Source organism: Protobothrops mucrosquamatus, unplaced genomic scaffold (genome assembly GCF_001527695.2).
Source record: "Protobothrops mucrosquamatus isolate PMUCROS unplaced genomic scaffold, P.Mucros_1.0 scaffold_123, whole genome shotgun sequence".
NCBI classification, from domain to species: domain Eukaryota; kingdom Metazoa; phylum Chordata; class Lepidosauria; order Squamata; family Viperidae; genus Protobothrops; species Protobothrops mucrosquamatus.
This window is the reverse complement of record NW_015386199.1, coordinates 243407-268694: the sequence shown is the minus strand read 5'-3', so window position 1 is coordinate 268694 and position 25288 is coordinate 243407. Positions and strand designations below refer to the sequence as shown.

The window sequence follows — 25288 nt, the reverse complement described above, 5'->3', positions numbered from 1 at the left end:
AAAAAAAAATCCTAAATGTAATGATATACAGTACATGTATTTTTACTATATGCATGTACTTCTTTTGATCTTGCTATGCCCATCAAGATAAGCAACATGTAAGGGGCTCTGTGCTTGTATACTTAACACATTATTTTTCATTTATTATTTCAACAGAAATTTGTTTATTTTTTTTCCTCCCTGATAGTATAAACAATGTGGAAACAGCAGCTTTGACAAAAAAAGCACTATTGATTGGGGTTAAAAGCCACTTGCTGTATCCCATGATCTCATTCAGAATCACTGCACATTTTCAAGTTTCTCTTTCTCTATTAGCAGCCTTAAGCAAATTTGCTCATGGAAAAAAAGTGTAAATACAGTGACATATTCCACTAATAACTACTTCTATTTTTATCTCATTGATACTCTTGGCTAATAGTGGTTAATAAGTGAATTTGGAAATGAATAATGGGTGAATTTGGAGCTCTAGTGTTTTAAAACAAACTAGGCTAGAGAAGTATTAACTATACAGTTTAACACAAATGTATTTATTTAGTAGATTTATATGGCTGCCTATCTCATGTACATGACTTTGGGTGGCTAACAATATTAAAAACAGCAAAAAAACAGATATAAAAAAACCTAAAACCCATAGCAGCTGGGCAGAAGGTGGAGAATAAATCCACAATCAAACATTCAGCTCCATCCCATGCCCATTTTGCCCAGATTTGAGGAAACAGCCATGTCTTCAAAGTCTTATGGAGGGCCCAATATGAACGTTGCCAATTTAATTTCTGGAAGGATGATATTCCAAAGGCCAAGTGTCATAAGAAAGACTGCTGCCCAGGGTCACTTTGTTGGGGTGATGGGTAGCATAAAAGTTCAATAAATAAATAAAACAGAAAAAGACTCTTCTCCTAAGTCCCACTAGCCAGCAGATTCTAAAGTATATTCCTTCTGCCAGGTAGACGGAACGGGTAGAAACAAGTGGGGAGAAACAGCCCCCAAAATAACCAAGCCCCAAGCTATGAAGGGCTCTAAAGATGACTACCAGCACACTGAATTGCATCCAATGTACTAGTAGGTGATGCAACTCGCAAAGCAGTGGTGTCACACGGAGAAAAAGATCTATAGATAACACTACCATATCCTACAGCAGCTGACACTTCAAGATCAGCCCCATTTACAGTACATTGCAGTAGTCCAATCTGGATACTTATTGCTCTCTGGAATAAGTGAGTTTTACAAGCTTCTGATTTGCTTCTCTCTTTCTAAAAGATCTTTTCTATTGCAGGTATGAAGTTTGCACTATTTGCATACAGATTAATTTCTTTGTTGCTTACAATCTAGTTGTACCATATCCTTGGAACTGAACTACTTGTTCTTTACGGTAATCAGCCTAGTTCTGCAAATCAGCATTTGTCCAGAAACTCAGTGTTGGCTTCAGTAAGTTTTGCATAGCATCTTTGTTGTTTTGATTCTTCTTGTCCTTTGAGTTTCCTTCACAGGCTTATACTGCCTGAGGCCTTTCAACACATAGCGTTCCTCTCTAAAATGTTTTTGTAAACATTTCCTTAGCTCTGTAAACACACAATGTAGAAAACCAAATGCTAAGTTCATGAAACCGTAATTGAACATAATATCAATACCATGCAGAATATTTAGGTCTTAATCAGTCATCATTGTCCCATTGAAATAAATAGGCCTTAAAATTGTTCAGATTTGATTGAATCTCTAAGAGGGAAGTTGTTTTTAATTAAAGAAAATTTGTATAGAGATATACACACGCACATAAATACATATACATGCACACATAACATTTTAAAATACTGACATGAAATCTTTAATCAAACAATTGTTTACAACATGAGTCACAAAAATAGAACAATAAAAAATCTGCCCTTTAAAAAAACCCAAACTATTATCAAAATATTTATATAAAGAAATGTTTGACCCTGAAAGTTATTATTGGCAACAAAATGACTAACTACAGAAATTATTCCATTAACTAAGAATTATAATCAGGAAAACCTTCCCTAACTGATGTGTTTCTCTCCTAAAATTGCAAAGGCATTCAGAGATTGATATCAAAAGAAAATTGCTTAAAGAATTGTTAATTTGATAAAAGAGAATATTTGTAGCTCAGAGTTGAAATGAGGGATCCTTGGTGCTCTCTGAGCTTGGCTGTTTTCTTTCAGACATTTCATTACCCCAACTAGGTAACATCATCAGTGCAGAATTGTTAATTTATCAAGAATTTCAAAATTGGTTGAACATATTTAAGCTTTGAAGGGGGAAAAAATAAAATATAATGTAGAGCTCTAGAACTAATTATGAATCTGTTTTAAGCATTCATTCTTAATGTCTAAATCCAATACTTTGCCAATTTTGGTATGTAGTTAGAGTGGAATAAAAGGGAAATAAAATGGAAGTGTTCTTATATATGTAAATATAGGGATTTCCACTGATTCATATCCATATGTAGCATATAGTACAATGCAGTGTATCATATAAAAACAGTGATCTTACACCTTGAGGATGCACTTTGAAGAGGTTTACAATAGTTAGCTAAACAGATACCTGAATATTAACATAATTTGTATCTGTCAATCTTGATTCTTTAAACTCACAAAATGTTATATTAATAGAGTATTGGTCAGCAACATAAAATCTTTTTATAGTAGGTACTTCTAAAAATAGGTTTCAAAAGTTGAAAGACATAAATGGAAGTTTCAACACAATCTATCAATTGTATTTGTAATCTAATTTTTTTTTAAAATATTTATAATTACATTTTATATCTTCCATCTTCTGAAAATCATCTTCAAAGATATGATGGAACTGATTCACATTTCGTGATTTCAAAAGATACAGCAACAAGTATATTAAGCTAAATCCACAGTTTTCTTTTATCTCTATTCTGTATCATACATATTTTACTCTGAAAACATTTTCTTAAAACATTATGAAATTGTTGAGACACTAAAGAATCTTCTGCCTGCCATGTTTTATTTTTTATTTAAATGAAAACAAATTAATATAGGATTCAGTCAAAGCAATTCTAGCGGGAAATGCTGTATAGAGGGAAATATTTATCTCGAAATATACAATAGATATGGCTGATATTAATTCCCAAATGTATGGGAGTATAGCATCCCTTACTACTTGGATTATTTGTTTCCAGATTAAAAAATATTATTTATTAATTTGCTTAATAATACATGTGTGTTTCAATGCTTGTGTGGATATATCATTTCATGTCTTCCCTATTTTACACAAATATAAATCCCAGTCTTCAGTTTTGTATTAAATGGTACTGCAAAAGTTGATCTCTTTTCTGTCTGACAAAGTGCATCTAAACATTGCTTGGAACACTTCTTATTGTCACAAATCTTGTATTTATTCTATATAGTTTATCTATTTCTATCTCATCTCATCCCCTCCCCCAAATTGCTAAAGTTTTCTCTAATATCTTCACTACAATCCTCTGAAATTGCTCTAAATCTCAAAACAAAATTCTTTCACTCTTAATTCCAATAGAGCCAGATCTAATTCTTTTTCCAATTCTCTGTCTATAACTTTGTCTTACTTTGGAAAGTTTCCACTATTCATTAGTTTTATATGAAACTTACAGGCACTTGTTTTACCGCGCTTTCCATGTTCTTATCATCTTTCATCTTTACAAGTCTTTCAGCATTCTTTTTTTAAAAAGCTGTCAATATCAATTGATACAGCTAATTTACTGGCCAATTGCTCAACATGTTCTGAAGCAAATCTGGTATAATTTCTCTCTCCGCACGTTACTCTAGCAATCCTCTCCTCCCTTCTACTACTTTTGCTGCTTTTCTGGTGGTTGTCATTATATTATAACTCAAAAATGAAAGTGTATCAAACAAGAGAAAGAGAAAAGGCAAGCTTCCCTTTTATTTTATTTTATTTTATTTTTATTTATTTATTTATTTATTTATTTATTTATTTATTTGTCAAACAAAAATTACAAATTCAAACAAAGAAAATAAGAAAATCAAAATGTGACAGGGACATTAGGCAACACCAGTGCACTTACACATACATCCTTTGGGACCTCATAAATATGGAGTGAGGTCCACAGAAGTTAAGTTAGAATTAAAATTGTGAAGTTTAATGGCTAAGACAATTGAATCAGGTAAGATATTCCAGACTTTGAGAATTCTGTTACAAAGATCATTTTTTTATAATTGAGTTTAGAGTAGTTTACATTAAGTTTAAAGTGGTTGTTTGCTTCCATTACATTACAATGAATGCTAAAAAAGTAATTTACAAGTATAGCATTACTATGTACAATTTTGTATGCAGTACCTAAGTCTGACCGCAAGCATCACAGTTCTAAACTATCAAGCATTTCAAGCCTAGTAGCATTAGGTATTCTATTATGGACAGAAGACTGTAAGACCTTTCGTGTAAAATACTTCTGAACTCGCTCGATTGTATTAATGTCCAATATGCGGTAAGGATTCCAGACAGCTGAATAGTATTCTAGGATTAGCCTAGTGTATGTTTTGTAAGCTCTAATGAGCAATATAATATTTACAGGGGGGGGGGGAAACTTCATAGAATTAAATTCACAACTTTTAGTGCTTTTTTAGCAATGCTGTTAACAGTGAACTTTACAACGTAAATCATTAGAGATGAGTACATCCAGGTCCTTAACAAAATAAGGTCATCTACTTTGTCTACTTTGTCTTCCTGTGCCCTTAATATTTTTGTCTCAAATGGCACTCCGTTGTTAGTTAATATCCCAGTCAGTATCTCCATAGTTACAGACAGCATTACAGTCTGGTTCATGTTACATTGAGAAAATCTCTATCTAAACTAGTGACAACTGAAAGTGTTTAAGAAATGAAGTTTCTTTGAACTTTTTGTCTATGTAGGTTGCATTATGACTTTGAGCTTGATTGAAATCCCTCAACTTCCAGCTGCTCAACTCATGAGCCAACCACAAAAAACTGTCCTGGTTAAAAGTGGGCAATCTCACAATCTCTCCTTTTTCCAGAGAGGCTGCGCTGGCCAGAATTCACCGTCTGATGTCTACTTCACCATGTATTCTCACCGGAGGCTTACTTATAAGGCTCACTATAAAATGTCAATAATTTGAGAAAGCATTTTTCTACTTTTGATAGGACAAACTTCTGTTCTAACCGATGCAGACTTTGGGGGGGGGGGTTTGTATAAAAATTAAGCCAAAGTATTTATTCTTGTTGATTGGTGGTATTGTTATTTTAAAGATCATCTGTGACATGGAAGCCCAGATCCATACTCTGAGGGAAGAGCTGATTCAGGTGAATACTCAAAGAAAACAGCAATTGGTAGAACTTAGTCTTCTTCGGGAAGAAGAAAAACAAAGAGCTTCTAGAGATCATGAGACTGCCATGAACAAACAGAAAAATGAGTCAGAAAAAATGATTCTGGACCTGAGGAAGACTAATGCTGCAGAAAAGGAAATGACGCTGGAAAAGGTAAGACTAAAAATATCTGATTAAGATATTGCAATTCAGGGATATTACAATTAATGTGAAACTAAATCAGTGTTGGAGTAAGTTCGAGAAGTGTGAATAGTATGTTACTATCTTCAGTTTGCACAATGCTCATAAACCAGCACTATAGATGTTGGAGCGGTTCTTTATTGAAGCCTCTAGCAAATCCAAACTATAACACAAAGAGCTAATCTGCTTCAAAACAACAGAGTAGCCATGTTACATCACTTCTCTGGGTAACTGGGGCATCTGCGCATATGTTGCTGTTGCTGAAGAAAAATACTTGTTTGAAATGCCCCAGTTTTGATTGTCATTGAAGCAAAGAGAGGCGATTCAATAAGGCACTTCATTCCACCTCCTCAAACTGAAGCAAAAATATCTCAACTCCAGAATGTGGCAGCATGGGCATTAATGCCACAGAATGCCTATGTGATACCACTATTGTATGAGTTGCGCTAGTTGCCAGTTGGCTTCTGGATATATAGGGCCTGATTATTTAAACATGGCATAGAGACTGGTTATTTGTGGGACCTTGTATCTCCAGTTGTTTCTACCTCTCTGATAAGATCTGGTAGCATGGAGGCAGTTTATATCCCCTCAAATAATGTCATCTGTTGGAACTTTGGAGGCATGCCTCCCTTGTTGTTGCATCTGGTCTCTGGAGCAATCTTCCCCAGAGATCCATATGGCTCCCATCATGAGGATGTTCCCAAGGACACAGAAAACTTGGCTGTTCTCTTAGGCCTCAAGGACAACATGGTTGGTGATTTTATTCTACTCTGTAGGTTGCTTTCTGGATGTATATCATCTGTGTCTCTGTTTTATTGTTCTGGCTTTTTCTTATGTAAAGTACCCAGAAGGAATTCTTTAATTCTATGTAATCAAACAAATAAATAATGGGAACCATTCTCAAAGAAGTCATTTGGGCCCAGTTAACTCAGACCACAATTCCAAAATTTAAAGAGCGTAGTTTATTGGAAATTGAGATATACCCCAATGGTGTCTAACCTCTGGCCCCAGAACTGAATACAAACTGTCTCCTCCAAAGCCTTAAATACAGAACCAAATGCCCTTCTAAAGGTTGACATAGCGATGTAATTTGTAATGTGACAGAAGGGACACTTATCAAACACATAAAAACATTTTTATGGAGTGCAGTTTCCCAGCATGCAATTGAAAAACTAAGATTAGGAACTCGGGCCAAATCAATTTATAACTATGAATATACAGTTAGGGCCTGGGCTTTCCCACCATCTGAACTGGAATCAAATTTATTTAAAATGTCCTACTTGTTAAAGGGTTTGTAAGTAATGCATTTATCAATTATTCCTGGTTTTTTCCCTTTGTATTTCCTTTTATGTTATATCCATAAAACTTAGTTCTTCCCTTCCCTATTATCAAAGTGTAATTGATGTATTAAGTGTAGGCAGATCTGCTAACAGTGTAATAAAGAGGGAAGTATGTGATAGTCTATAAGAATTTGTGATATTGGTTTGTGGATGCACTCTGCAGGTTTTCTCATGTAGTTAATTCTGACTTTGCCTTTCCAAGTTATTTAAAGGTCTAGACACTCCTGCACTGGAGTAAAGATTAAGAGCAGTTAAAAAAATTCTTCCTGTTTTGCAAGAGTAAACTGAAAGTTATATGATTTATTTGTTTTGAATCCCTGATAGGAGTTGGAGAAATTGTAGGTTGTAGGTGATTGGTGCAGTGATAGAGAATGCACTACCTCTGCTCCATTCTGACCCCATTGTTTTTAGTCTGTATGTAATCTTGCTATTTTAATCTGTTTTTATGTTTTCATTGTTTTTATATCTCTATTTTTACTATATTTTAAGCTGCTCAGAGTCGTTTTGGGGAGAGAGGGAGGATATAAATTTAATAAATAAATTTAATAAATAAATAAGGACAAGGACTTATTAACAATGTATTCACTTATTATTAACAGGGTACCAGAGACACTATCAATAAAGTGTAAGGACCTACCTCAGCTAAGCCACCCAAGAAAGCAGAACTCTTGAAACAAGCCTTGTCTCAAAAGGAAACTTTTATTAGGGGCTAGTGACAGCAGGGAATCAAGGCGAGATCTGAGAGAAAAACCCACGAAGCGATATATTAAAAGTAGCATTCAATACTCCTCCCCCCAGTGTCCCGGTGTTCATTTGAATCCCAACCAATCTATAGGTGCCATCGTGTTTTGGTAACCGTTTTATTCAGCAGGCTCTTCAAGGTCTCTCTCACTTTCAATTTCTTCTGGCTCCAAGCACAAACCATCTCTCAGATAAGGGTGAGACATTCCATGGGGGGGGGGGAAGGGCAACAAGGCAACAAAGCAGACAGTGCAAAGCATCCCCAAAGGCTCCCCCCTCCCAACAGAATGGCAGGCAACAAAGAAAGCTACAAAACTAAAACAACTGAGGATACATTACTTTGGGGCCTGACATAAAGTGCATTCCTATTTAGTCTGACTTTTACTTCACTTCTGCCCAGCATTTTTTCTTGTCATGATTGCAATAAATTGAATTTGCATGTTTTGGTTCAAATGAAAAATCTGAGAGTGTGGCCCAGAATCAGATATTATGAAGTTGTGTTCTTGTATAGGAACTTGAATATTGAAGTTCAGTCTTGACATGTCTCAGAACAGTGTTGACATACCTCAGAGGGGAAATACTTTCTTGTTTATCTCTTTTTTATTATCTTTATTTTTCTTTGTTTGGTATAATAATTAGCCTCCCTCCAGCATTTGACTCATTTCAGTTTGCTTACCATCCAAATCGCTCTATAGAGGATGCTATTTCTTCTGTTCTCCATCTGAGCTGGAGCACTTAGAGGAAAGAAATACTCATGTGCAAATGCTGTTCGTTGACTTCAGTTCGGCATTTAATACAATCATTCCTTAGCATCTAGTAGACAAACTGGGCTTTTTAGGCTTTAGTACTCCATTGTGCAACTGGATTCTTGATTTTTTTATTGACAGGCCCCAGTATGTGCGAGTTAGGACTAATATTTCTAACACCATTTACTTGAGCACAGGTTCTCCACAGGGCTGCGTCCTAAGTCCGCTATTGTTCACCCTGTTGATCCATGACTGTTAAGCAAGGTTTGCCACCAACCATATTGTGAAATATGCGGATGATACAACAGTAGTGGGCCTTATTCAAGATGACAATGAGGGTGCTTACCGCAAGGAGGTAGAGGGTTTGGTGAACTGGTGTAAGAAAACCAGCCTAGTTTTAAATGTTGGAAAAACTAAAGAGATCATTGTCCATTTCAAAAAATGCAGGCACAGCCACGCTTCTCTATGTATTCATGATTCCTCTGGAGATGGTTAGCAGCATCAAATTTCTGGGTGTGCAGTTAACAAGACATTGGTGAAGCAGGCGCAGGAGCGCCTGCATTTTCTGCTTCACATGAGAAAAGTACATCTTTCTTCCCCTGTCCTTACCACTTACTATAGAGGGACGATCAAGAGCATCCTGTCATATTGCAACACAGTCTGGTTTGGAAGTATCACTGCTTCAGACAGGAAGGCGGTGCAGAGAGTGATGAGGATGGCAGAAGAGATTATTGGCAGTTCCCTCCCTTCCATCCAGGACTTAGCATATTAGCGTTGCTTGAGCAGAGTCCACAGTATTGTCTTCATGACCTGTTTTCCTTGTTACCTTCTAAGAGGAAACTTCTTGATGTCTAAAGCAGAACATTTAGATTCAGTCACAGTTTTGTTCCATACAGTATCAACCTTGAGAACTCTCAAGCTTCCTCTTTCTGCTATGTATTCAAGATGGAAAGTGATTAATAAGGGTGTAGGTATATACATATATATGTATATAACATGTCTATATGTGTGTTATATATGTGTACACTTTTGAAAGCAGGCAACAGAATTTCACTTTTAATGTGTGCCAGTGTGCCCACAGTAAAAGTTGACAATAAAGGTTATCCTTATCTTACACTAACATTTTTTTTTAATCAGGAACTTGAATATTTTGTCCTTTAAATATGAGATTTCCAGGAAGCGTTTGATACCAGCGTAGAGTATTAAACCATATTACTAGTTTTCATCCTCTGAAATGGTATAGCATATAAATGAAGCAAAAATACTGCTCCTGATAAAATAAACCTTCATTTTACTTTACATTTAGGGCTTCAGTTTGACTTGTTTTGCCGTTGCTTTGGCAAAATTCCTTTTTGATGGTGTTTAAATACTTGATGTTAGACTACAAAGGAACTTCTCAAAATACTTATCTACATTAGTTGACATCCAGGTGTTTAAATGCTTTAGCATATATTAAAGTACCATCTTTAATTTATTGCAAGATGAAATACAGCAACCAAATGGAACAATTAGCATATAGAATTGGAACAGCATTTGGAAAACTGACATTTCATTTATGGGTATCATATTCTTCGTCTCTAATTTTAAACAGCTTATGTTGGAAATCTGCCAGCTTGAAACTATTACATAACTATGATCAACAGTTCAGAATCTTTTCTGAATTTAAAGAAATCCACACTTAGCATAATTATTTAAAGCCAAGGTCAGAGAAAGTATTTAAATCTTTGAAATTCTTAATTAAAGGATTAATATTAACTCATGACGACATTGTCATTTTTGCTTAAAAGCTGAATTTGAATCACGTTTCCTTTTTTTTTTCTTAGATCATTTTAAATTTGAAACACATTAGTGTGAAAAGTTAAGTTTTCCAAATTAAAGTTACGTTGCTTTATGATGGTGTATTTTCTTTTCAAAAGTAGCTGACCTTTTTTTTTTTAAGGAAGCAAAACTATAATAGTAATTAATGCCAACTGAAAATTTAAATGTTTGCCTATATCTCCAGAAACAGAATCAGATTTTCTAGAAACTTTATATGGCAAGTGGACCAAATTACAGAGCACATGTACGGTAATTTGAAGAAACATAACATGAAATCTGTATGATAGTTATTGGATATAGAAAAGATTTTTCCATCTTAAGAAGTTTGGTAGATGATTAGTGGGATGTTGGGCTGAAGTTCACTTTATCTGAGGTATGTAATATTTGAAATGTCAGAACTTGCTGCTCAACTTTCCAATCTTCTGAAGGCTACACAAGAGCATTTGATGATGCTGTGATATTACCAGAAGGGACATGAGTGATTTTTTTTCTTTTCTTTTCTTTTTTTCCTTGTATCTTTTAACCTCACTTTGTCTTTGTGTGAATTAGGAAGGGGTCTGTCTGAGGTTTTTAAAAGTTTTTTTCTTGGAATGGGTTCAAGCCACACTTGTCTCATCATTGCCATGGTAATGTTTCTCTCTGCTGTCCTTCAAGGCCATTTTCTATACCCTCTGCAACTGTTACTACGAAATCCCTTCCTTGTCAAGTTGCAGTTCACAGCAGCCGTGGACGTCTGCAAGTGTTCCTGGTTGCCTTTAGAGTGATTCATCTCAGGTACCTCATGGATCCAGATTTTTCCAGAGAAGAAATGCTCTGACAATTTGGTGGGCAATTCATTGCAAGGACAATTAACAAATGGTAGCTGGTCAGCTACAAAAGAATGGATTATCTGGATCCTTTCCAGACAGGATTCACAGCTAGTGATGGGGCAGAAAGAGTTGTGTTTTTTTTGGGGGGGGGGGGGTCTGGTCAGTTACTTTGGTTGAAATTTTGAAGGTGGAACTGCATCCCTCTTGATCATACAAGATCTAATATTGACCCTAATATCCTTCTGGATCACCTGCAAGGATTGGAACCACCAGTTTTTTTACAGTGGTTCTACCTCATTAAGGTCTCTGCACTCAGTGATCATGGAGAATTTTTTAGTATTCTTCCCCACATTATTTGATATCCACATGAAACTGCTGGGAGAGATGTTTCACTGTTCAAAGTAGGGTGTCATCAATATGTTAATGACATCCAGTTATAGGTTGCTACCTGGACTGAATTGGAGATGCTGTTGAAGTTCTGAGCCAGTGTCTAGAGGTTACAAGCTCGTTAAACTCTCTAACGACAAAATCTCCTATCATTAGACTGTTCTTTGTAACATCTGCTCTGGTAGTCACTCTAGGCAGGGTCATGCTCTCTCCAAAGGAGTTTATTCATACTTTGGGGTTTCTTCTGGACTCGTTGATCCTAATTAAACAGTGGAAGCCACGGCCAGTGGAACATTCATCCATGTGGATGTTATGACCAAGATGCTCTGTTGCTAACTCATAACTTGATCACCAACTCATAACTTGATCACCACCTGGCTAGATTGCTGCAATGTGCTGCATGTGGGGCTGCCTTTGAAAATGACCCAAAAGCTACAGCTGAAAATTCCTGTCAAGTTAACCTATAAACCAAGACCTGCAACTATTCTGAAATTAACACACTGATTACCAATAGCTTCCTGGTTTACCATCCCACCTGCTGTTTAACACTTGTAAAACCCTTTACACCACAGCACCTGGGATATATCAGATAATATCTTGTAGATTGAATCCAATCCATGCATGTTTCCTGTTTCATTTAAAAAAAGAAAGAAAGTAAAGTGCAGCAGGAAGCACTGGAAGAGATATCTGTGGGTTCCACATTGAAAACATCAGTTCTGACTCGTAACTGGAACCTTCAGTAGCCTTGAAATAATTCTGTTCAACTTCTACTGACTATATCCTGTGACCATTCCTAGAGGGATAATTTGATGGTAATAACATATTTTGATAACTTTCTATCTATGCTATTGCATTGTGCTCTGTGTTGAACTTTCATTGAAGAGATATAGAAGATGCAGCAAATGGAAACTGAGAGCATAATTCAAATCCATATAAAGTCCATTTTAAAGGGGTTGCATTGGTTGCCCCATGGCTTCTGTTATAAGCAACAGCTTATTGCAGCTATTAAAGATCCCCTGTTCTTGTATAGAGTTTTGAAACATTAAGAACTGTTAGCAGTGTTTCTCAACCTTGACAATTTTAAGGCATGTGGACTTCAACTCCCAGAATTCCACAGCAAGCTATGCTGGCTGTGGAATTCTGGGAGTTGAAGTCCACATGCCTTAAAATTGTCAAGGTTGAGAAACACTGTGTTATAGAGTTCTTTTCTCTTCTCCCTGGATGTAATATGTGAAGAAGATATAATATTTCCAGGAGAGAATCTTCTCAGCTCTGATTAGGTCATTATCTCAATCTCTTTCCCAGAAGCCAAGCTTGTGCAGTATTGATTTTACTTTGGCTATAACTGAAGATGTAGATATTCAGTCAAGCTGTTGGCTGTGGTTTACCACAGGTGACAATAACTTTCTGTTTATGCTTTACTGTTAAAATTTCTGCTTTGAATTGGCTGGCTGGTTATTGCTTTAATGTTTAATCCTTTGTAAAATTTATTTGTAGCTGTTCTTGGTCCAGTGATTGATTGAATGAATGCATTCATGAATGAATGATTCTGTTCCACATGACGGTGACTCTTCCTGTAGAAGTTCAACTTTGGCTGATGATTATTGTGAAGGTGATGGTAACATAAGGAAACTGTCCATTAAACTTCAACAAGATAGAATACAGTCCTTACCATTTCTCCCTTTGCAAATGGTCTCTGGCATTTGCAGTTCACTGTAAAGTTTCAGAATAAAATTAATGGACAGTGGTAAGACACTTATTTTTTCTCTCCTGATGCAAATTATCACATCCTGGTGGCAGATCTTGAAAAATGTTTTAGAGAGGTGTAAGAGTCAGTGTGCACAATTTTAAAGAAACCACGTCCTTCTCTGGGTGAGATGCATTGGAAGGCGATCCTATGCAACTGGGAGAAAATACAGATGCTTTAAAGTTAGAAAGTTAGAAAGGAACTATATTTATGCCTCCATGTGCTCTGAAGCATTTTTTGGGAATTGAATCTGAAATGCCACATAACCCTACTATGTACACTTGCAGTGTAGCAAGTAGTTGTGTCCTTCTGTCTGACCATTGCTACAGGATGCATCAGCACAACCTATGGGATAAACCTTAAGTCAGTCATGTGTAACAGAATGAGTAAAGTTTGTTTACCTTAATAAGTTTTCATAAAAAGAGAAACAAGAATCAACTGTAGGTTTGAGTATAGATGTGATTTAGACTTAATCTGTTTGTTACTAATGTTCAACTGAGGAATTTTTTTGGCAAGGAAATTAAGCATTCAGAACAAATTCTAAATAAAAGATCAATTGATATATTAGCATCACTCTAAGCAAGCAGTTTTGAAAGATTTAATCTTAACTGTATAATACAGCTATATTTAAAGAATGCACTCTGTCTTTAATATACTTAATGCTATGGATCTAAATATATATTCCAGTTGTATGTCTCTTTCACATAATGCATGCATACTGGAAAGGTTTCCACAATAAATTCACATCTGTTGGGAGGCGTTCCTTTTCTCCTTCAATGGATGAAAAAAAGTTACATTTGCCACTGTCCACCATTAATTCAGCAAGAGTAATACATGCAATAACAAGTTCGTATCATACTATAGCACAGAAATATCTGTGGTTAAGAAGTTTTGTAACTGAAGTCATATACAGGTTGTTGAACAATTGACAGCGGTAAAGTTCTTGCTATGTTTGCTCTAATCCTGATATATCCAATTGCCACTATTCCTGTAGATAAGGAACATTCACTTGCTTTCATGTATATCTTTATATATGCTAGAATATAAAAAATAGCTAAGCAGTATAAATGTCATAAGTAATATGTCAGAAAGTCTGTACTGTATTTGGTTGTGGAAAGTGATAATAACTTTGTTTATCCGATTGCCCAGATTCCTCTACATATGTCAGACTTATCTGTTGTGCTTATACAGAAAAATTTGACCCATTTCTTTTTTCTATTAGACATCAAAGGAAGCAAATAAACGATCATAATAAAGAATAGGTAAAACAGAAGATTACAGATGACTAAGCAAAGGATTTTGAAATAAGCATGTTATCATTTTCAAGTATATAATTAGTTATAAATAACTGAATATATTATATTGCTTTAAAGCAGACATGTCAAACTTGCGACGTCATGTAACGTTGTGCGACGTATCGGAGCTTTTTCCCCATTGCTGGCAATGGGATAGGCGCGGTTTTCTGATGAAGCGTCTGGCCTGCGGGCCGGCAGTTTGACACCCCTGCTTTAAAGGATTACAATCACTACTAACTTGTAAAGTAAGAGTGAATATCAAGAAGCATGATAAAGACCATATAAATCACCAAGCACAATTATAAAATATAATTCAATCCATACTGGTGAGAATCCATTGTGATTTGAAATATAAATTCTATACATAAACCAAATGTTGGATGTAGCACAAATGCATATAGTCTAGAAATGGTTTTCAGATAGTGTTGAATTCTGTGTCAGATTTACTTCTATGAAATAAGGTTATTCTAGACATCAAAGTGTACTCCTACAACTTTGTTAATCATTCTTTCACAAATGGGATCAAACAACCTTCCAATAAAAGATATATAATATCCTTGCAGCAGTGATCATATACAAAATTAATTCTGTGTACTTTGAAGTTTATTAAAGTTTAATAAAAATATTATAGAATAAAGTGGGAAATCAGCTTTTAAGTTTCAGTATAAATCCTTTTCTGGAATTGTTGAGCTTTGCAAAGTTGCTGCCAAATATGAAAAAAAAATCTAACCTGCTCATTGTTTCCAGCAATTTTTAGATAATAAATTGACCATTTTAGCAATCAAAATAGGAGTAATATACATGTAATAAAACAATATTGTACAAGTTTTCTCAAAGTATAATATTAAATTAATATTTTTCCATTGAAATTCCCATTGTGCATCTCTATTACTGCATTCAAATTCTGCAATAATTTAATCAAGCCATATTTGACTTATTCAAATTCTGAGTCATGCTTCAGCAGCTGCTTATAAATAAAGCCCAGCAAATGTTCCTTGTTACATGATTTTCACATTTGGCCAAGAGTTTCAGTATTCCCCCTTGTTTCTTCATTTCTTTAAATCGGAATATGTTACTCAAATATTTGCCACATGTTTTTGGTCATATGTCTGTTTACCATATAATTTAGAGTTATAGTTGACCAAATTGCAGCACCACCTCTTTCATTGTAGAAACATGTTTGGTTCCATCCTAAATAGAGGTAATAATTGCTTTATCCTGTTCTATATACAATTGAGACCAGCAATTTATTTGATTGTTTCAAATTATTTATGCTTACTAAAATCCATCTATTTGTAAGTCTTGTTTACATCAAGTAAATCTGTTTGATTCTCTATTGCTTTTATCTTTTCATACATCAAGTAATCCTTGACATATGACCACAATTGAGCCCAGAATTTATGTTGCTAAGTGAGAAATTTGTTAAATGAGTTTTGCTCCATTTTACGACTTTTCTTGCCACATTTATTAAGTGAATCATTGCAGTTGTTAAATTAGTAACACAGTTGTAAAGTGAATCTAGCTTCCCCATTGACTTTGTTTGTCAGAAGGTTACAAAAGTCATCATGTGACTCCCGGATACTGCAATCGTCATAAATATGAATCAGTTGTCAAGCATCCGAATGTTCATGGCTCGGCGGAAAATCAGGCGGCAGCTTGGGAAATGACCGCTGCCGCAGCACTAGACCGAGTCGTGCCTTTGCGGCCTCTGACCCGGCATAGATCTCGACTGGCTCCTTGGTTTACCGAGGAGCTGAGAGAGATGAAACGCCGGAAAAGACGCCTAGAGAGCAGTTGGAGGGCCAGCCGAACCGAATCCGACCNGAAGGGGGGAGGCCTGGCGACGCTGCGCCCTGCCGGGCGCTCACTGACAGGGCCGGGGGGGCCGAGGCGGCCAGGGAGGAACAGCCAAAATGCCCCCTCGGCTTATGCGCGGGTCACCAATTTTTCCCAGTTCTCTGTGGGAAAATCGGTCCCTCGGCTTATACTCGGGTCGACTTATACTCGAGTATATACGGTAAATCCTTTTCTAGAATTGTTGAGCTTTGCAAAGTTGCTGCCAAATATGAAAAAAAAATCTAACCTGCTCATTGTTTCCAGCAATTTTCAGATAATAAATTGACCATTTTAGCAATCAAAATAGGAATAATATACATGTAATAAAACAATATTGTACAAGTTTTCTCAAAGTATAATATTAAATTAATATTTTTCCATTGAAATTCCCATTGTACATCTCTATTACTGCATTCAAATTCTGCAATAATTTAATCAAGCCATATTTGACTTATTCAAATTCTGAGTCATGCTTCAGCAGCTGCTTATAAATAAAGCCCAGCAGATGTTCCTTGTTACATGATTTTCACATTTGGCCAAGAGTTTCAGTATTCCCCCTTGTTTCTTCATTTCTTTAAATCGGAATATGTTACTCAAATATTTGCCGCATGTTTTTGGTCATATGTCTGTTTACCATATAATTTAGAGTTATAGTTGACCAAATTGCAGCACCACCTCTTTCATTGTAGAAACGTGTTTGGTTCCATCCTAAATAGAGGTAATAATTGCTTTATCCTGTTCCATATGCAATTGAGACCAGCAATTTATTTGATTGTTTCAAATTATTTATGCTTACTAAAATCCATCTATTTGTAAGTCTTGTTTACATCAAGTAAATCTGGTTGATTGTCTATTGCTTTTATCTTTTCATACATCAAGTAGTCCTTGACATATGACCACAACTGAGCCCAGAATTAATGTTGCTAAGTGAGAAATTTGTTAAATGAGTTTTGCTCCATTTTACGACTTTTCTTGCCACATTTGTTAAGTGAATCATTGCAGTTGTTAAATTAGTAACACAGTTGTAAAGTGAATCTAGCTTCCCCATTGACTTTGCTTGTCAGAAGATTACAAAAGTCATCATGTGACTCCCGGATACTGCAATCGTCATAAATATGAATCAGTTGTCAAGCATCCGAATGTAAATCTCATGACCATGGGGATGCTGCAACGGTCATAAGTGTGAAAAATGGTCATAAGTCACTTTTTTCAATGACATTGTAACTTCGTACAGTCACTAAATGAACTGTTGTAAGTTGAGGACCACCTGCAATAGGTTGAGTTTATGCCTTGATTCTAATAGTTTCAGATCGTTCAGTAATGTATCCTTCTGTGTTTTGCATGGCTTTCTCTCTGTTTTATACAAGAGAAATAAATCACTCATGAAATGTCTTGCTAAGGTCCCAAACAGGCTTCAGAGGCTAAGATGATTTGAAAAAAGGTCTGTAGTTCATGGTTTAATATATTTTTGTAATAATTTGTTGAATCTTTGCCTTTTTGATCTGGAAGTTCCTCCATCAGATTTACTATTATTGGATAATGACCTGCATAAAAGAAATTGCCATCTCCCCTTCTCTAAGATTGGTTAAAAGAACATTAGAAATGCAACACGTCTATCCTGGAATAAGTTTTATGAACTGAGAAGTAATAAATATATGCTCTCTGAAAGATATTTATATATCTAGGCATCCAAGAGAAATTACAGTGATATGTAGGCTGAGACATTTTGAAGGAGTTTGTCAGTATTTCTTTTAAATAAAATTATTTTCTCATATAAGGGAGAAAAACTCCATACCCATCTCAAAGAATAACGATCTCTCACTCTGCAATTTCAAGAAGTGATTGAAAAATATTTTTCATAAAAGGTTGCTTTATCATTCAGAGAGAAAATTGAAGCAGCTGTTGTTTTTCCAAATTCAATCTGAAAACGTAATATTATGAGTCTACTTTTTTTCCTCATCTTGAATTTGTTTTTCTAATGTCTATAATTTTGTTTTCACATGTAGTGTTATTTCATTTTTTTTGTCTCTCCGAAGCCTTGTATTCTAGACCAAGATGTCTATATTCTAACAAAGTTATATTATCTTTTAAAATGTATATTTCTTGAAGGCGTATATCTGCTTATTTCTTAATTTAAAAAGATTGTTTGTTCTTTTCAATGAACTCAAATCCCATTTTTCTATTTATCATAGTAACCGTAAACCACCAATCTCATCCAGAACAGGCGTTTCCTATTTTAACTTCGTCAAGACTAGACATAATATTATTGCCATTTTAAACATGAGTGTTTTCTCTATATTCAAAAAGGTGGAGAAATATCAAGATAATCATTACAAGTCAATTGTGCACTTAAGAGCCTCTTATATTTGCTTAATATATTCTAGCACAAAAATCCCCATATTCTTTGTGTTAATAATCAATTCCAAATTAGCGTAAAAACCGTTTTCTGAGTACTGCTACTATACAAAGTTTGTCGGGTTTTTGACATTTCAATATATATTATTATTTTAATATTTTTTTAAGCTGCACTACCTTTTACAGCAATTTAATGAAAATACTTCCAAGGACAGCTAATTAAAATTAATGAAATATATGTAATGCATATAAAATTAACAATTTAAAAAGACCTAACAAATAACCTCTTAAAATAATATAAGACTAGAGTTTAATATTAATAGTCCTCTAATCTAAATATATTGCACATTTCCCAAACCACAATTTAAAGAGTCTGTTTTGAGCCGAAGCTACTTTAAGCATGTGAAAAGATTACACTTGGAATTGACCCTCATAGTAGAGCCTACTATTGTATCGTGGGCACTGTGGAAAAAAAGGAGTTTTCAGCAGTAACCAGGGCCAAGATAAAACTTTATTCGTGAAAACAATACATCAGTTAAGAAGTGAGCAGAGGAGTTTCCTAATAGTGGGAATTTCCAGTTCATTTTTTAACATAGGATATTATAAATGAATATTATGTTTTCCTGATGATGCTTCTATACCTTGCAAAATATGGCAAACCAGCTGACAAAAAGCATTTAGAGCCAAAAGTGTTATTTGATAATTTAGTAACAAAGCAAACCCCACAAATACCCACAATTGTAAACCTGCTGCTCAAGGTGTTGGTCATTACCTATAGAACTCTATATGGCATATGGCTTGGTGTTTTTGAGGAATTGCCTGACATAGTATCTGCCTGGCCAATTCAATCTTGCAGGATTGGCACATTCTGGGTTCCTTCAATTAAATGATATCATCTATCCTGGAAGTGCCTACTCTCTGAAATAAGGTTGCGTCCTCCTCTCCACCCCCCGCCTTCTGTTATTCAGAGGAGCTGTGAAGACCTGGTTCCTCATGCAGGCTTTTGGTTTTTTTGGCCTCCCAGATAAAGACAAGAAATATGACAAAATGAAATAATTCTATTTTACTGTAAGACCACATTAACAGAATCTTGCAAGTCTGAAAGTACAAACTTCCCGCTATCTCTTTTAACCACTTGATTCATTAAAGTAGGTCCTTCTTGAATTTCTTTCTCTGACTGTTAAGTCACTGAGGGCTCCTGCCTTTCTTATCAGATTGTTTCCTAATTCCCTCATTCCCCAATGTCATCCACACATTCCACTACAATCTTCATTCTATCTGGTTTGTTGCATTTGCCATGTTTTACCTTTTATTGATTTATTGTAATTTCATAGTTCATTATGAGCCACCCAGAGTTGTTGAGAGTTGGGCAGCATACAAATGTAAGTTGTTATTGTTGTTGTTTGGAATAAATTGATCCAATGTTGAATAAGTGTTTGATACTGCTGGTGGGCAACAATACACAAATGATATTTATTATTTACTATAGAAAATAATAAAACTTATCATTTTCATCTAATAATTGATCTGAAATAAAAATGTCACCATCCATTCAAGTTTCTCAAATAATAGAGGGTTTCTTAAAATGAAATTTTAAGATCTGGATTACCCCCTGGTGTCAATTTAATGAGAAAAGAAGGATCAAAGTGCAATTTTCCAAAAACATTTTCCAAATGTATGTATTAGAATTTCAGGCAAACTCTAAAATATGGTGGGAAATGTATTAATTTATAGAGTGTTTACCATACCCTGGAAAAATAAGGCTTAAAAGACTCATATGAATCAATATACAAAGAAACCACTTTGCACTTTCATATTGAATGTAATTATTTGAAAAATCACATGGAATAAGTAAGATAAATAGTTAATAGTTACTAATTGGATATTTATTAATTCAGTGCATTTATAAAAATGATAATTAATGTATTAATAAACAGTGCTTGCCTATTAATATTAATTCCAAATTAAGTGTGAAGGGTCCTTGGTGCTCTCTGAGCTTGATTGTTTTCTTGTAGAAGTTTCATTACCCAAACTAGGTACCATCATCAGAAGCTCAGAGAGCACCAAGGACCCCTCATTTCAACCCTGAGCTACAAATTAGACTAGTGTACTTACATTGTAGCCTGTTTTTCCCATGAATTGTTTTAGGATCTACTATAGAGGAAAGTGTATTTTATGAGTATCATGCAGTGCTCTGAAAAAGGTCCTTCAGAATGTGTGTAAATGAACCAAGAACCTGTCTACAAATTTTTTAAACCAAACTTTAAAGGATTGTGCTGTGCGTGGCAACCGTCTTTTCCCAAATGCATAGTTGCTATAAGGATCTGCAGATATATGCCCCTTTAGCATCTTTATACATTTCGAAGGATCATTTTACTTATGAATCCAAAGCTCTAAAGATACCTGTTATGTCCTGGAGCTCTTTAAAAAGAAGCTATGTCTTTAACTGGAACTGCATAGATATTTTCATGTGGTCTAGAATGTGCTGTTCCTTAGAAGGAACTTTAGCTAGTTCTTGTGCTAAGATTCTTCTAAGATGAAGATGTTGGCTTTGACAATATATCTTATCTCCTTTTTGTGTTCCTTTACTTTTTTGCCTCTAAATAAAGCAAAGTAAACTGGCATATAGCATATAGATATAAATTTTCTGCAGTTTAGCATATTTTATGCTTCTTACTAAAAGGTTTCTTAGAAGTTTTAAATAGGCATAACAAACACATCTCTCAGAACTGATGTAAATTGCCAAATAAGTCATTTAGATTGTTGCAGATTGTTGGGAGATCTTCGTATTTGGACAGTCCTAACATAATTTTGGCCAATTATAGATTTTAGGGTTTTTCCTAATATCTGGCTATATATATATTTCATAATTAACTATAACATTTAGACTAGTTGTAGTAGCAAATGCATTTTTGGGAAAGAAAGTGGTGTGTCTTCTTCTCAAGAAGCTATCATTCAAGCAGCTCTTTGAAGGATTTCCATTTAGAGTCCAACCTTCCTCTTTGGGAAGAAGGTAATGGGCCTGGATAAAATAGTACGGTATATCTGGACCCTTTTCAGTATAGTTTCAGATATGGAACCAAGACAACATTGATTGAATTTGGGAATGAATGATGACTTGACTGAGATTGGAGAATAACCTTCCTGGCCCTTCTTCACTTTTCAGCTGTCTCTGATACTATTGATCATGGCATTTTTCTGAACTATTTTATGGATTGGAAACAATAGGGTTTGATCAATAGGGTTTGTTCCGCTTCCCCCATATGCAGTTCTAGTCAGTAGGAACAGGGAGGGAGTTGGCCTCCAAGCCTTGTGTGATGGTGCCATAGGGCTTAACCTTACTGTCCTTGTATATAATATCTACATGAAACCACTGGGAAAGGTCATCCTCCAGTATGAGGTCAGAGAGCATTATTACATCTGCAAATATAACTCAACCTTGGACCAATCAGAAATATGGTTGAGGTAATGTCCTAGTGCTTACAGTCTGTATGGGATCTGGATGACGAAGGACAGACTCAGACTAAATCCCAGCAAAAGAGAATTCAACTGTAGCCAGTGTCTTTCGTTCTGGATGGGATCACATAAAGGCTGCCTTACTCAACTATTTATGGTCAGGGGCATTAAAGCGCTACATAACTTCCTAATAGTTTGTTCCTATCTGATTAGATGTGGAAAAAGGAGCTCCTTTATGGTCCTTACTTCGAGGGAGTGCCATCAGTAGAGGGTAGAACTTCTCTGTAAGTCCCTCTCCCTTATTTTTGGAATATTATCTGTTTTAGAATTCAAAAATCATTAAGACTTGGGTATATCTGAAGGCCTCTGGGGTTTGATATGATCGAATTCTTTCCTGCAATAAGACTGTTGCTTTGCTTTGGCTTGGCTTTGTTGTTCTGTGATATATAACAGAATATTACAGGTAAGTCCTTGATTCATGACCACTTGTCCAGTAACTATTTGAAGTTATGACAGTGCTGAACAAGTGGTACCTAACAATCAATCCTCAAAGTTCCAGCCATCCTAAGACACTCATGGTCACGTGTTCGCAATCTGGGAGTTGTGCAATCAATGTCACAGCAGCCTCCTATAGCCAGTAGCATGGCGTCCTGCATCTTACAGTAGCCAACTGGGCGACATTCACTTAACCAGCCACAATTGTTGCTTAACAACAACAATGGATAGTGCCAGGATTGCTGTCGCTAAGTGATGCAGCCATGTGATGTAGTGCTTTATGACCACATTTTTAGAAAGGGAAATTCTAGTCCCAGATACTACTGTTAAGCGAGGACTACTTGTACCATTATCATTTATTAATGTTTAACTTTATATTGCAATTGGGAGCATATGCTGCTTAGAATTGGTCATGGTTGAAGCAGTTTATTATCCTAAAGATATCTATAAATAAAGTTGATTTAGCTTTCTCTTAATTATTAAGCAGCCTTAATAAAAAAAAGTATTTCATAACTCAAATTTGAATGGACTACAGCAGGAGCCCCCAATCCCCAAGAACCAGGCCACAAGTGAGCAAAGCCCGATCCGTGCACATATTGGATCCAGGCAGTGCATGAAACCATATATCCCCAGTCCATGGAAAAAATCCCCTCCGCGGAACCAGTCCCTAGCACCCAAAAGATTGGGGGCAGCTGGAGTACAGAGTTTCTAGTTAAAGTACAAGATCATATGTGACTGATAATGCCAGTCCTTATTTAAAGCATGTTCATTAGAAATTGTACTTAAATTTACTTGAGAAATGTAAGAAATTTGAACATGGATGCAATGGTTGAAAAAGGAGGAGGCCTTTGATGCTTTGTATTCATTTTTGGGGGGGGGACTCAAAGTGTTCCAAAATGACTTGCAGCTTCAGCTGGAGAATGTGTTAGAGGGGAAAAAAACCACTTTCAGTAAATGGATGAGAAAGAATTATAATTGTTTTGAACTCTTTATGATCAGCCTGCATATACCTCATTGTAATACAATACTAAAGCACCCCAATTATTATCTGTATATTTTCATACCAGAAGATTTTTTTTCTTCCTACATTAAATTATTCAGCTCTGTCAACTATTCGACCGCCATATACAGATACAGAAAATCATGTTATACTTTGTCATGGATTACATAAAAAAAATATTGAACATTCAGATCAAAGTAATTTCACAATCACGTTTGAGCACCGCAAGAATGATTAATTTTATAGAAAATCTGATTAGGGGCAAACTGTTGCCATTCTGTAAATTTGGAGTGCTTACTTTTACAGACAGTACTGGCAAATGTATATGCCACTGTAAACACATTTGCTGATCTACATACATATAAATAAATCAGAGAAATCTACCAAATTGTCTTGAGACTTTCAGAGGAGTTAATAATTCATGATTATAACATACATATATACATTTGTTGTTGTTCAGTCGCCAACTTGTGCCTGACTCTTTGTGACCCATGGACCACAGTATGCCAGGCCCCCATGTCCTCCACTGTCTCCTGGAGCCTGCCCAAACCCATGTTTATTGTGTTGATGACACTATCTAACCACCTCATCCTCTGCTGTCCCTTTCTCCCTTTGTCTTCAACCGTTCCCAGCATCAGGGTCTTGTCCAATGAACATATAGCAATAATCAGTTTTTGCTTTGCTGAGATTTTGCTGAACTTGTATACTGGTTCTGTAGTGCTTTTTGGTTCTGATTGTTGTTTTAAGCTTTTGTTTTATTAAAGCTATTTAATCTACCATCAAATCAGTAATGAACAATTATTTCATAAAGAGCATTTATTAAAATACTACATAAGGCGCTTTTGTTAACTTAGATTGTTTCATGTACTTATATAAAATACAGCACCTATTTTTCACTTTACATTTATTAGCCGGTCTATGTTTGAACTGATGTCATAATTTAATAGTTTATGACATAAGCTCTGCTGCATTGCACATGTTATAAAACAAGAATCTGACTTTTTTAATATATCGGTAATTTGGGCTATGGTACGTTTCACACATCACAACAGCTCTCTGTCTCATTGCTGCTGGAACACTTGAAACTAATGCCAGAATTTAATAAAATTGTGGCTATTTGAAAATGATATTTATATAAACTGTATTAGTCCATAACTCCCTGACTCACACCTCTTGTACACCCTCACACAGGGCCTCGACCCATTCCACACTTCTTGCATCCTTGCGTACCCTCTTGCTTCCTCATGCACTGTTCCCAACATGTGCTGCACCTCTCGCATACTGTCCCTGATCATGCTGTGCCTTTCACAAACCCTTTCACACACTTGTGTACCCTTGATCCTCCTTCACACCATTGTGTTCTCTTTCTGGCCCTTGCCTTGCTTAAGAACTGTGGGATTCAATTAACAATGGTAACAGTGACTACAAGGATTGCCATTGCCAAGTTATGTGGCAGCTCTTCACAACTGCATTGCTTAGCGATAGAAATTCAGGTCCCAATCTTGCTGTCAAGGATTACCTGTCATATAAATATTGGGAGCAAATAATGCCTGTATTTTTTGTTATTTTTGTGTATAGCTAATGAAAATTTAAGAAGTTTAGAATTGTTTTGTTCCCTTTTCAAAAGCTGTTTCATAAAAAAAATGAAATTAAATTGTATATACCTTAACTAAAGAAAAACTTTTGTTTTAGGGGGGTTTGGATTTTCATGATACAACAGATAGAATGCCATTTTTTCTAATATTTTATCTGTGATTATTGA

At 35.5% G+C, this 25288-nt stretch overlaps 1 protein-coding gene across 1 annotated transcript in view; it reads left to right on the top strand.

Annotated features, from left to right (window-relative positions):
* The window catches only part of CEP112 (centrosomal protein 112), a 223309-nt gene that overhangs the window by 105991 nt on the left and 92030 nt on the right, over positions 1 to 25288 (top strand). Inside the window, exon 17 of the mRNA XM_015816958.1 lies at positions 5244 to 5474. Coding sequence (XP_015672444.1) covers positions 5244 to 5474 — 231 coding nt within the window. The remainder of the gene's footprint in view (positions 1 to 5243; positions 5475 to 25288) is intronic.